General features: G+C 41.2%; 1 protein-coding gene across 1 annotated transcript in view; it reads left to right on the top strand.

The window, feature by feature from the left end:
* The window catches only part of LOC145447139 (uncharacterized), a 219047-nt gene extending 205094 nt beyond the window's left edge, over positions 1 to 13953 (top strand). Inside the window, exons 17-20 of the mRNA XM_080325560.1 lie at positions 1180 to 1315; positions 1375 to 1502; positions 1875 to 2050; positions 12111 to 13953. Of these exons, the coding sequence (XP_080181686.1) occupies positions 1180 to 1315; positions 1375 to 1502; positions 1875 to 2050; positions 12111 to 13670 (2000 nt within the window). The 3' untranslated portion in view covers positions 13671 to 13953. The remainder of the gene's footprint in view (positions 1 to 1179; positions 1316 to 1374; positions 1503 to 1874; positions 2051 to 12110) is intronic.
* Positions 13954 to 14387: the final 434 nt, after the last annotated feature.

Raw genomic sequence — 14387 nt, 5'->3', positions numbered from 1 at the left:
CATGTTGTAAAAGCCTACGGACGACGAATACCACCCGATATAGTCGACGTATACGATGTGGGATGGTTAGACCCCTCGATTCAACAGCCGTAGTAGATCTACGTACATATTGATTTATTGTTACGGAATTAATGTTCTGTGGTTTGATGGCCGCCGACGTAAAAATGCTGCAAGACGATGTAGTCCCGGTTAAAGATATATGGTCCGTATATGACAGGGGTTGGAGAAGCTATATTTACTCTATATTTTAATTGTGAGCATCAATCCACTATGACGGTAAAATTGAATATGCGTGACGTCATGGCTTACAAAGAAACGTTTGAAACAAGAGCCTTGTTTCAAACATGTTTGTTTCAAATTGATTTTTGTTTTAAACACAAACCTATCCACAAGAATTTGTAACATTGATTTTTTTTACAAATTAAGCACACCACACAGGAGTCCGACCGAGGTCGACTTCAATACCTAAGTGTTGGAGGTTTATCTAGGCCCCTCCTCGCCACCTCATCCGCGTGAGCGGATTCTTACAAAAAGCTTAGAAATGGGCCGTGCTATAAGTCGGCAGTTACGGAATAAGAATGAAGAATATCGGTCTGGGGTAAATAACCATAGTAGTCGACAAACACCATGAATACCTCAAAAACAAACAAACAAACACACCACACCACACAGGGCTTCTGGCGCTAGTTCACCTATAGCTCAGAGGCTTTTCGTTGTTCCGGTGTCGTACGAATTCATACAATTAAGTCGGTCGTACAGGGATTTTTAGATTATGAGTGAGCCAAGGCGGACCTTTGGGATGCATTTAGTCCATGTTAGGTAGGAAATCCACGTTATCAATTATTTCTTTAAATCCGTTCAAATTCTTCACGCGAAGCTTGATTTACCGGTAAAGATAAAATAACGCGAGCTGAGAAAGGTAACTGTTTTATCGTAATCACAAATTACATGAACCTTCGAGTCCCGTTTGCGTCTCACCTGCGATCGCCGTACCAAGGTTTTGGCCTCCCCGACATAAGGATTGTACGATTTTCGTTGCCACTGCTTAGGCTAGACACTAACCATGAAAATCACCTTAATGAAAGACATGGTGTAAGTTTGGATTTTTGCCCGTCAATGCAATAGTAATTTAATTATGCCAGTTGCCTTACAAATAATACTTGTTCTTTATTTTCTTAGCACCATATGAGACACCAACACCAGGATTGAGAGCTTCTAGTGATTCAATATTTGCATCTTGGGACAAACCACACAACGGCACAGAATACTTGGTCACGTTTAAAGGTCTCAATAATGAAGACAAGAGGGAAGTCAGGTATTGAAAAATCTTGCGAATGTTTCAGAAAATCGAAAGTAGTTATCTCCTGTTTTAAGCACAACTGATTCACGGTGGGAATTCTCGGGCCTTGGTGCTGGCTATCTATATGAGGTTTGCATTACCCTTACGTTTTGTCAAGCGAGTTCTCCGGGATTAGCAACGAAGTGCTCCAAGAGTTATACTTGTACGTAACTTTATTGCATTTCTTTTTGATCATTTACACAGGCAGCAGACCATGTGCAAGAATCAATAATATCATATATTCATATAGGTTGTTATCCAGAAATTCCAATTATCGTTTGCTAATAACTAATTACCTGATTCATCGCTTCAAGGTTGAGATGTAATTTCACCATTGTTTTCATGCGACTAATTCGTGACGAGAGAAGGCTGGGTGTTACAAAATATGCTGAACGAGATTTCATTGTTTAAAGTCTCCAGCAAGACTAATGGTAGGAGTCATTGTTATTTGAGTATATTTTGAGAACTCCCGATATAATGAGTAGGTTTCAGGTCAACGTCAGATTCGTCTATTAGTTTGCTTCTATTATAACAGTGCCTGGACGAGTTACGGGCTTCGACTACGAATATACTGATTCGGTATTGGTCTGCTCGTGGAGAAATTCTCGTGGAACAGCAGACGTACGCGTGGACTTTGCTATTGGCAGGAATTCTCTACAAACCGCTAATCTTTTAAGATTTGTCGGTAGATTAGCATGCGCCATCAGAGTGGTAAGATATAACAACGGTGCGAACTACTAAAAGATTCAGGTTCTGTGAGAACGTGAACCTATGCCGTAACGTGACGTCATATGCTAATTGCAACCCTGCATTTCAGAGAGGTGATATAATAATGTGCAGGTACACGATACCAAGCGACTAGGGCCATAACATGTCACAACGCTGACGTAGGGAGATGTGGTACCGATGGATCACTGGGACCGAAAATACTTTAAAAATTCTCCATGATAATTCCATGATTACACTCCGTGAATTTGTCTACAAGTACATGCTGACAAAATCTTTCCTCATATGCAAAAAAATTCGACCTGCATGAGTTATGGGGTCTGTGACGAATGATTTACGTTTTAGGGGGTGTAAAGTAAATTTATATTGAGATTTGCATTTTTCTATATCTCCTTTCAGACTAACAAACCCGCCATAATTTTTGATGTGAAGTATAGGGCTTGTATCAGGGTATATAATTTCACATATTTTTTGAATCAATACCATCCTCGAGTGGACTATTTCCAAGTCAAATACAATATTTATGGGGTGGGGGACCTATGATACCATGGCTAAATCAAGCAAAATAGATGGACCAACTAATCACTTAACTACAGAAACTCGCCTACATATATAAAGGCTGTAAATCATAGTTACCTGCGGTATTTTATCGCTATTACGAGGTATTTGAAAGTCAAAATGTCGATTTGCGGGTAATATGTATGTTGCATTAATTTTGTAAGTTTAAGAGTAAATCAAAACATGATTTTATGCCAACATTTGAGTTGATATAATCTATTTTATTCTTGAAGGTCGCGACGAAACATTCTTCATTGGTTTGCTGTGGCTTAGCTTATAGCACACAACAAAACAAGTCAACAAATTTGGGTTTTTGAGCGTATGTCTCATAGGTCCCATGGTCGTGTGCCTTTGGACCAACCGGGTGGGGACCGATGACACGTTCGAGCAACAAATTTTAAACGTTTATATATATTTTTTGAAAAGGCGGATATTCATGTAAATGTCCGCGATAGGTAGAGCTTGTATCGAAGTGTCGAGACCGCAAAAGATATGCTATTCTCGGCTAAAGATTTGAAGGCCAGAGATCATTTTGTAATTTTTGATCCATCGGTACCACATCTCCCCTACATACGGACGATTTCAACGTCACCAGATGCATCAACTTGAGCAATAAAATGCTATGATAAAATTAACATCTTCTCTCGCTTTGCCAACAATTTTGACGAGGACTTGTAAGGGAATATAAGCGTACGCCGTAATAGTCAAGGCTTGGCAATGTATTCGGCGTCTGACTATTGCTATATTGATATTTTGCGGAGTGTAAAATGGGTTTATATACTTGCTCCCGATATTACCCCATAAACAGGTTATACAGCAGAGGTCTCAAACACGCGGCCCGCGAGACCATTTTGTGCGGCCCGCGACGGCAATTTGGATTTCGAAGTATTCGACAATATTTAAGTACTTTTTTTCAATTTGATAACTTAAAATTCGCTATGAAACTACTCCAGAAGCCACAAACTACTCATCAAACTGTACTATTACATCACTTTCATAAGTTACGGCGCAGTGGAAGATTACGTGACATTACTTGTTTATGATGGTTAAACATGACCCGTTGCTGATTCGTACTGGCAATTGTGATTTGGACTTGGATGCGACCTTTTGTAGAAATACTCGAACTCGGTGATTAAACAAAAATGACTCGAGTTGAGTCGCGTCAAACGATACAATCAGAGGTACACCTTGACTTGGTACAAAAACGGACGCAACTAACTATCCAACTGGTACAGAAAATAGTAAAATATCAAAAGGTCGTAGGTTGCGTTTCGTTGCTTATGTCGAGATCTAAGCAGGTCGGTATGTCAACCATTGGCATTGTGTTGCCATCTTGATCTATAATTGGTTACATCCTGTGTCATATTGGGTATCTTTATCAATGTTATTGTCGCCAAATAAATGTGGCGAGTATAAACTAGTCGTAGTCTACGCTTCACAGCTGTAACACAATGGCTTTTTCGGCGATTGGACATTACTATGGCCCAGTAATCATTATATTAAAGTTGTTATTGATCTGTTCAAATATTCGACGGTAAATCTGACGCTGATCTAATTTGTCTTTGGTAATGACATGATCAATTACCTAATTATCAGGAGCATACCCGAGATCCGGATTAGGCTGTAATGCTCCAATATCAGACCAATCTTTGTAAAATTGTGAAATTCTACCTATAATTGCGGCACGTCAAGTGTCCGCTAGCTGCAAAATTACAACGTTGACAGCTTTTACGATGTGCTGATGCATTTGTACTCTCGCATAGTGTCTACAATTAATTATTTTGACAAACTATGTCAAGTACAGCAACAATTTTATTCAAATATCTATAAATGTTATTTTTTCCGTGCCAGGCGTGAATTCACAATAGTAAATCACAGGCGTGTGGAATGTCAGTCTGCAAGGTCCCGTCAAATAAAGCCTACTAGGAAATACATTGAATTCCCCTATTATTGGTGCTGCGGCCCGCGGCGCCATCAAAAATAGGAAATTGGCCCGCGAGCATATTTGAGTTTTAGACGTCTGTTATACAGTAATCAACACCCAAATTGCACTGATCTGGTTTTTATGACACAATAAATCTCAAAGTTTACCTGGTTTGTTACAACAGTTTGCTCGAAATATCCAGCTTTCTGTTTTTGAATATTTAGTGACTCTCTGGTGTGAGCTTGACCCGAAATCACACATTAGGAGCGAAAACGCTACATGTAGGGAGTTAGCGAATGATGCTTATTCAACTAGTCAATGAAATTGATATCGTTGTCTGATGTAAATAAATCTACATCCATCTCGATTTCATATGTTTATTTTATCATAAAAACGAAATCCGTGCAATCGGGGTGTTGGCTACTTGTTAATGGGGTACAACTCGTTTCACACTATGCTCAACATCAACGTAGCAACACTCAGACACCGAATAAATTGTCCGGTCTGGCCTAGACCGTTACGGCGTAAGCCTATACCCTTGCAAGTACTTGTCGAAATTGTTGGCAAAGCGACGGGAGATATTGATTTTATGGGAATATTATATCATTTGACTGCTCCAGTTGATACATTTGGCGACGTTAAAAAAGTCAGTATGTACGTCAGCAATGAGGCATTATGTGGCCCGAGTCGTCGCTAGGTAAGTTATCGTGTACAATGTACATTAATATATACCACTTCACTGAAATGTAGGGCTGGAATTAGCAATATCACGTCATGAGGTTAACGTTCGCGTTCAGATAGAACCTTTCAAAAAGGTTCGCATTCACACGAACCTGAACCTTTCAGAGGTCCACACCATCCCTAATAAACCTAAAAAGCAAGATGGATCTAATACGCGATATGCTGAATATTTCACATTAGACACCGATGTATTTAAATCAATTTCATACATTGGTTGAATAAGCATCATTCGCTGACTACCTAGTGTATTTCGTTCTTGATGTTATGTGACAGCATGTAGACAGTCACTAAATATTCATAAACAGAAAGCTGAATATTTCGAGCAAGCTTTTGTAACAAAGCAAGTAAAATGTTTGAGATTGGCAAGGTGCATGCTCGTTTATAGTGTTTTTTTTTTTTATGCTGCCAGCGCCATGGATAGCGTGTTCCAAGTTGAAATGCAAAGAATTTCCACCAAATATGTTATATTAAAGTGAAAATGTCTAATATATGAAAATGGTTCAGAGTGCAAAACCTTCCAAGGTTCGTCTGTGAACGTGAACCTCTGAATTTCTGAGGTTCACATACACAACGTGAACGGGAACCTCACGTTCACACCATCCCTAGTAAGATATCTCTCGATCATTAAAATGCAATATCTTTAGATTTCCAGACTTTTCTGACCATGAACTCAAATGGAACTTACAGATACCGTATTCTCGAATGGATAGTATAATTACATGGACTATTGTATATTATAGCTTTACCATCAATGTATTAGATCACGGCTGTTCAACCGGGTATATCGTAACCCTATATAGGGTGAACCATAATTGTTAAAGGGTGTACAACTCGGATGGAGTGTACTGGGGGGTACCAGATCCGCATTACAATGGAACGATGACCATCACAATAAATACGTAAGTTTAGGCTTGAGAACAGATTGACCAGATGTGCAATATCGTAGAATGCTCATATCAACTGTACGCAGCATGTAAATTTCATTCATTTGATTGGTAATGGAATTATCGGTTCCTTTTGGAGTAAAACATGGCAGAGTTAATACGTGTTCAGCTTGCGATATCTGTCTACAATGATTTCCGACGAAACCGCCGCGATCGCTCAGACATTTTGAATTTGTACGTCCTGCGAGATGCTCATTGACAGCGCAATGCCATAATTGGAGTGGCATTGCCAGGAGTCTCGAGGTCGAGTTTGACAACCCTTGTGTTAGATGGCGATCCCCGATTAGAATTTAGAAATTCCTATACTTTGAAGCCTTGCTTATCCTTACTTTGATTTGGCCAGGACTGGCCAACCTGTGGACGTACGGTCGCATGCAACTGTAAAACAATATACGGCTGTTAACACATAATTATGTAGCATGTGTTGGATGCCGTCAACGTGCAATTTGCATCAACGAATTGGCTCCTAAATCAACTTCAATTCAAATTTTCTTCACGCTTTGCGCGATTCAGGGGGACTTGGATTTTCGTTTTTAATATGATAGGGTGCTTTCAATCTAAGCCCCCACCGCACAAATTCGAGCCGCAGGGGAAAATGATGCGCCTCAAAGAAATAACAGTGCGTCTCGCTAATGAAGGTTTTCCTGGTACGCTTGGGCGATTTATCCGATTTATGATATATTTGACTATACCGACAATCCTGACAGGAGGTCAAGAAAAAAACAATATGGAACAAAGTGAATGATAAAAACTGGAATAGGAATCACCGTTAATTTTTTGCCCAAAATTTTCGGAGACGCTCCTTCGATCAGAACTACCGGCTAGTCTCATCAGTCATCACATACTGAGAATGGATAGATATTTTGGACAGTAATGTGTGAAACTACCAATAACTTTACAAAGTGCATTCACGAGGTTGAGAAAATTGTCGCGCTTCGCGACACTAGTTGTTTCTTCGAGGCTTTGATTGCCGATTTCCAGGCGCAGAAGCCTTTCTAATCTTGAGATATCCGGACACAAAACTGTTGCAATTCGATTTTCTAGCACTCCAATGTTAAATACTGAAGAAATGTATAATCCAAACATAGCGAGTACAGAGCAGGATTCACAATTCATTAAGCGTCATCAAAAATATCCAACGTAAATGTTCCGACAGACGCTTTATATACCCCAAGTGAAACGACGCGATAAAGAAGATTACTAATAATTACATTGCTATACGATTAATTACGCAACGAAAAGAAGGGAAAATTATGTATTGACAATCGTAAACACTCCTCCCCTTGGCTGATATCAGCCAACAATCGATTTCTACAACAAATGGAGTTTCTGGATTGGTCTCGTGACCAATCCACGCACTGTTTTTAACTTAAGCGTTCGGATGAACGGCAGACGTCTCCTATTTCTGGAACGGAATGCTCCGTATTCCATTTATTTCGTCGGAGTAGTCTTCGCAAATACTCTTTGGTCCATCTAGTGCAGAAGTGTTTTAGCAAAGTAGCGAAACCGTTTTGAAAAGTTCACTGTAGATTTGACCGGGAAATTCGGTAGGTGACGTAACGGGCGACCGACAGCGAGATGTGCGGGTGTAATTGCTTGCTCGTTCCTTGGGTCGGATCCCAGATATGTCAACGGACGTTAATTCATGGCACATCAGATATTTGTTAACGCCGTATACAGCTCAGAGAATGTCAATTTACCCTTACCGAGAACTTTTCGTAAAGGCTCCTTCATCGACCTATTCATCCGTTCGTAGAATGCACCCCGATGAGGAGCTCGCTCTGTCATATATTACCAGACGATCCCGTTATCAGCGAGAAACCTTTACAACGCTTCGCCTTCCAACTTTTTTTGCGGAGCGATGCGCGCCTTGATATCGTCAGCATCAACAAGAGTTTTTCATCTGGTCGCCACAGGACTTCACATAAATCGGCCTCGTAAAATCCAAACCGACCTGTTAGAAGGCGGGGGAAATGCAAACGCGTTCCGGGGGAAGAACACCCATTTTTGGTGTAGATGTTTTGTGCTGTGATGTCTACACATCATGCATTGGCGCAAAACTCGACGGACTTTATTGCGAATGTAAATGATGTGAAAGCGTTCCCGTAGAATGGCGATTGTCGTGTTTTGCGGTGAATAAGCGGCTGCCTCGTGTACATACAAAATCAATTTTTCAATTAGTGGTTCCTTGGCTGGAAGAATCATGGCGGGTTTTGCACAATCAGAAAACTCGGACCAGGGCCTACTATATTCAGAATATAGTAGGCCCTGCTCGGACATACACAGAAGATTTCCAGCGACAAATAATGCGAGTTTAATATCGAGCCGTGGATCCATGTCTCGGAAGGGACACGTGGTTGGAACATTTTTACTAACCTCCAATTGTTCAAATGAAGCAGTAAATTGAGGCCTTTGTATCACACGAAACAGGTGCACCTCAGCCAATTTGAATTCATTCGACCCTATGAATTTATTTTCGCAATCTGGATAGAGTTTGTCAAAATCGCGATTCTTCCATCGCAGAATTCTAGCTGTAACGCGAACAATTTTCGAGTAACTGCTAAACTTGCTTTCATAGAACATAATTGAACATGCTTTGCGGCAACTTCGAATTTGACGTCCTCAAGGGAATGTTCTAATTTTGATTTGCTCGGCCAATTCGAACTGCCTTCCGACAGCCAAGAAGGTCCAAACCAATACCTTGAACTGTCTTTGATGAATTTAAGACTCACCCCTCGACTGTGCATATCCGCGGGGTTATCGACACCGGGACAGTATCTCCAGTCTCCACACGTCGGGTGAAACGAGATCGTGAATTTCTTGCACGCGATTGCGAACGAATGTCTTCTAGTGGGAGCTTGGCGTAGCGATTCAAGCAAGCGTTATTTCGAAATCAACCCACAAATGAAACTGATCACATTCGACGTGCGAATCGCATGCGTTAAGGAGATATTTGACCAAATTCGCTAAACTATGAGCAGCCATCAACTACAGTCTGGCAACCGAAACGGCTTTCAACGGGGCGACTCGGGTTTTAGCGATCAAGTATTGAATGTGAACGTTTCCTTAATCATCTTCTGCTCGCACGTACACAGCAGCTCCATATGCTTGTTCGGAAGCGTCGGCAAATCCGTGAAGCGGCACACCTTTTGCTGATCTTAATCGAGAGAAAATATACCGAGTGATCTTGATTGAATTGAACACAGCCAGGTAACCCATCCACTGTCGGAACTTCATAGGTATGTCGTCATCCACTGGTTCGTCCCATTCGTATTATTTCTTCGAAACCGTATGCAGCAATATTTAGGTACGCACGACATATGCTGAAAAGAAGCCAAAAACATCATATGTTTGACTTAGTTTGCTGAGCATGGTTCTCTTTGTGACTTTGGTTCCAAAGGGTGCTATGCAGGCACACGTTTGCATTCTTCGTTTGTAAGGCAATGATCTTTGAAAGAAGTTCAATACTGGCAAGGTCCTTGACGGGTGGGGCGGCTTCGCACATTTTGGCTGTCAGCGGATACTTGCCACTTGGAAGTGGAATTGGATCGGTAGCATCTTCACGTTTTGCGTTCAAGTAAAAGCACCACTTTCCGTCGCAATTAACGTGCATCGGCTCGTCTGGAATTGAACTGTTGTGAATCAGTATTGCCAACACTTTCTTCGATGCTTTATGTGCATCTGATGAAACATTTACGATATCAATATAGTAAAACTGACATCACTTTTGTATTCGGGGTCGAATCAATGTGCGGGCCCCTCCCATGTTATGATTTTCGTTTTTTCAGTCTCGTCAGGTTAAGTTGGTCTAGTGAACATTCTTTTGTTTACGAGATTTATATTTCTTCTTTTTTTACAGTAGTAGGCCCATATGGTTTTGAGTCTCTCAGCGTCGCCATAACTAAAGAGTCGCCGTCAGATATTAGAGTTGTGTATCTGAATCCAATCGATTCTGAGCGACGCCACAGAACTTTTGCTATGTCTCGTTCCATAGACCCTGATGAGCCCTCCCAATTTTTATTACAAACTGGCTCATGTCCCTCCTCCATTTCCTCAATTCTTCTGCATATATGTGTAGTTCTTCTTGTTGATCTCGCAAGCACGACAATTTAATTTGCACTTCATAGTCTAGAACAGTGGTTCCCAACTGGTGGGGAATTCAATGGTTTCTGGTGGGGAATAGACGCGTTTGTCGAACTATCGAATGTTAACATGGATGGCAACGATCTATTTTGCAGCTTCGTTCCGCTTCGCTGACGCTTCATTCAGAATTATGTTTTCATAAGGTTTTTGGGAAATGCCTTTTTCAAGACCCATCGTTTCTGTAAATGAATGCAGCTTGCTCGTGTGAAACTGATTATGTAGTGCCGAAAACACTGATCTGGTATTGATATGGTGATGACAATGCCTTTTGCGTTCCTGTTCCACATTATCTTTTTTGATGACATGAATCGACGAATAACTCCTTTCTTGCAGAACGACACTGCTATGTTAATTCCTGCAGTAAAGCCTTTCTTCTGGATATTTTTCCAGTAGCCGTTGCCTGTTGAACCACAGTCAGGGCAAATTAAAATACATTTAAAAACTGCATGACTTGTTAGGAAAAGGTTTCCTCTGAATTCCATCCATCACCATCAGACTTTGAAGGAGATAAAAGGTCCAATCTTTTATCGAATGACATTTTCTGTTTCTCAGAAACTTCTTTCACCTTAATATTTTTTCTTTTTCTTTACGAATGCTTGCTTTGTTGTTATCTTTGTCCCGCCCTTTGTATAATCACCACTACCTATCAATTTTCTCGCAATTTTATTTTGAAAAATAAAATAATTCAAAATTCATTCACCGACAACAGGATAGCTAATGGCCCTGCCTATAGTGAGTGCTTGCAACTGTCTCGGCCGCCAGAGAATGTTATGATATTCATGCTTCAATGATTAGAGATATGGTTCTTTTTTTTTATAAGTGTCCAACTTATGAGGACAGGGTGTTTAGTGATAATTTCGAGCTGGGTAAAAATATATGAGGCGTGTCTAGAACTTATACTTAAAACGAGAGATTTTAAATGCAATTTTAGCATACTTATAACTTGAAAACACGCAAGATGATCATATTTTTGGAAAGAGCCAGTCTCATACTTTGTAATTCTGCAATAACAAAAATATGAAAAATTTTGATGATCCGGGTGTTCCTTTCCCCTCAATGGAATCGGTGTGTTATGTGGTCAGGGATGTACGAGTTTCGAGTAAGCGTTAAAAGGGTTACCGTGCCGAAAAAATGTTGAAGAGCACTGTATTAGATTAAACATCGATGAGTCAGTCACACCAGCAACGAGTTTTTTGCAATACCACGATAACCCCTTAGCTTCATAGCTTATATTTTATTTGTTGTCAGTTTTTCTGAGGGTAAAGTACCAATGATTTTCAAGCCCGGTCGAGATGCGCTGGAAGCTTTGTAAGTTACACTCGTCTCGGACCATCATGTGTTGATGTGAAGAGCGTAGTTATGGCCCGCGTTGTTAAAGTCAAATTATGAACTGACGCCCGAGCGGAACTTCTTTGTGGTCATCTATGTGGCGTATCGACCTTAGAGGTCAAAATCTCGGAAAACGGATAACGTGATACATGCATGCATGCCAGCAATACGTCTGACCAATATTTGTATTCATTGTTCCATATCACTTTACAACGCATAGCCTGATCAAAATGACAGGCTTCTCAACAACAAGATATCGCATGATCCTGTATCAAAGTCCTACTTGGTTCTTATGTGATTTATGATTCTAGTAGTATGACCAATTATTATCAAAGTACTTTGAACCGATGTGATGAAAGGTTTGGACGTTTCACAACTATTCACGTTTGTTTTTTATCATCTATAGAGCCGAACCACCAGCGGAGAGTCCGTATCGATCTGGAATCTTTGCCCTGGGAGAGTATACACTTACGCTGTAGTCCCTAGGAATAGTGCGGGTGAAGGTGAGGCGGTACGTGGAAGCGTCTTGTTCAGTCCGCTTACCGCTACGGCATCAACAACAGCGACTGCAACAGCATCGACAGTTACAACACCACTGACAGTAACAAAGTCAACAATAACGTCAGCAACGACAACTATAAAGATCGCAACAACATCTAATTATATCAAAACAACGATAACACATGCTATTACTCCTATCCGGACTGAAACTACTAAAACGTCCAACAACAACAACGAACAATCCTCACCTGTCGCCGTGACGAGCAGACCAACAGCCAACATGACTACGCAGTCGGATACGCCGTCAATACTTACTATCACATTAGAAAAAACCTCTGACACCACTAGCTCATCTACATCGGCGACACCGCCAACAGCATCTGCGACGACGACTACAACGATCGCAACAACATCTAAAGATATCAAAACAACGATAACAGATGATATTACTGTTATCCGGACTGAAACTACAAAAACGTCTAACAACAACAACAACAAAGAAGAATCCTCACCTGCCGCCGTGACGAACAGGCCAGAAGCCAACATGACTGCGCAATCGGATACGCCGTCAATCTATACTGCCTCTTTGGAAAAAACCTCTGATACCGCTAGCTCCTCCACATCAGCGACACCCCCAACAACATCAGCAACGATAACTACAACGATCGCAACAACATCTAATGACATCAAAACAACGATAACAGATGCTATTACTCCTATCCGGACTGAAACTACAAAAACGTCCAACAAGAACGAAGAATCCTCACCTGTCGCCGTAACAAGCAGGCCAACAGCCAGCTTGACTACGCAATCGGATACACCGTCAATCCTTACTACCTCTTTAGAAAAAACCTCTGATACCACAAGCTCAATCACATCGGCGGCACCGCCAACGACATCAGCAATGACAAGTACAGCGATCGCAACAACATCCAATGATATCAAAATATCGATAACAGATGCGATTACTCCCATCCATAGTGAAACGAACAAAACGTCCAACAGCAGCAACGAAGAATCCTCACCTGTCGCCGTGACGAGCAGGCCAACATCCAACACGAGTACGCAATCGGATACGCCGTCAATCCATGCTACCTCATTAGAAAATACCTCTGATAACACTAGCCCATCCACATCGGCGACACCCCCAAAAACATCAGTAACGATACCTACAACGATCGCAACAACATCTAATGATATCAAAACAACGATAAAAGATGCTATTACTCCTATCCAGAGTGAAACGAAAAAAACGTCCAACAGCAGCAACGAAGAATCCTCGCCTGTCGCCGTGAAGAGCAGACCGACACCCAACATGACTACGCAATCGGATACGCCGTCAATCCATTCTAGCTTATTAGAAATAACCTCTGATACCACTAGCTCATCCACATCGGCGACACCGCCAAGTAAGAAGTTTGTACTTCTAATGATATTCAAATATATTATTCTGCATTTCTTCTGAGTTATTGAGATGAAAGCCTACGGACATTTTGAGAATGAAATGTTTTTTTTTCACAAAATGTGCCGTTTGCCGTGGTATCACGTATTTATTTATTTATAGCAAGCATCAGTAATATTTCTCTGTAACATTCCTATACATACATATTGCGGGAGTACAGCGTATTAGACCACATTGTGTATTTTCCGCGCCATTTTCGCATACAAATATGAATTCTTGTGCTCTGGGAGATTCGTGTTAAACCTATACTATTGCAACGTCTGAATAACCTGCGTATTAAACAATATCGGACGACGTACTCTACACGACCAGCGGACCAAGACTATCTCAAGTTAAGTACTCAGACAGTTTACAGCCTAACATTGGACACCAATACTGCAGAGTTGTACTTCACAGGGACAATAATCCTAACTAGCTTCATGGGAGGCCCAGAAGAATCCGGCTCGGAATCTGAGCTGAAGCAAGAAGTAGTGGGGGAGTAGATCAAGAAGTAGCCTAGATCCTGAAGTTGAACAAGAAGTAGCTTTTCCACGGCGGCGTACATTGGCTGATATTACTAACATAAGTACTAGGAGACCCCCGAAGCGTTCGGAGCCAGTCGCCGTACAGCAGCAACGCGTAATCCGCTAGCGATACAGTCATTGTTGTGGCCGATCTGTGTTTTGTTCCTCTAATAAGCTATCTACTTCACGGAAGATGATGCCACTGTCTCTCATGTTC

The sequence above is a fragment of the Botryllus schlosseri genome, chromosome 9 (assembly GCF_051294905.1).
Source record: "Botryllus schlosseri isolate E-star chromosome 9, Bs_hap1, whole genome shotgun sequence".
Lineage (NCBI taxonomy): Eukaryota > Metazoa > Chordata > Ascidiacea > Stolidobranchia > Styelidae > Botryllus > Botryllus schlosseri.
Note: the sequence above shows the minus strand (reverse complement) of the source record. Positions and strands in the feature narration are given on the sequence as shown.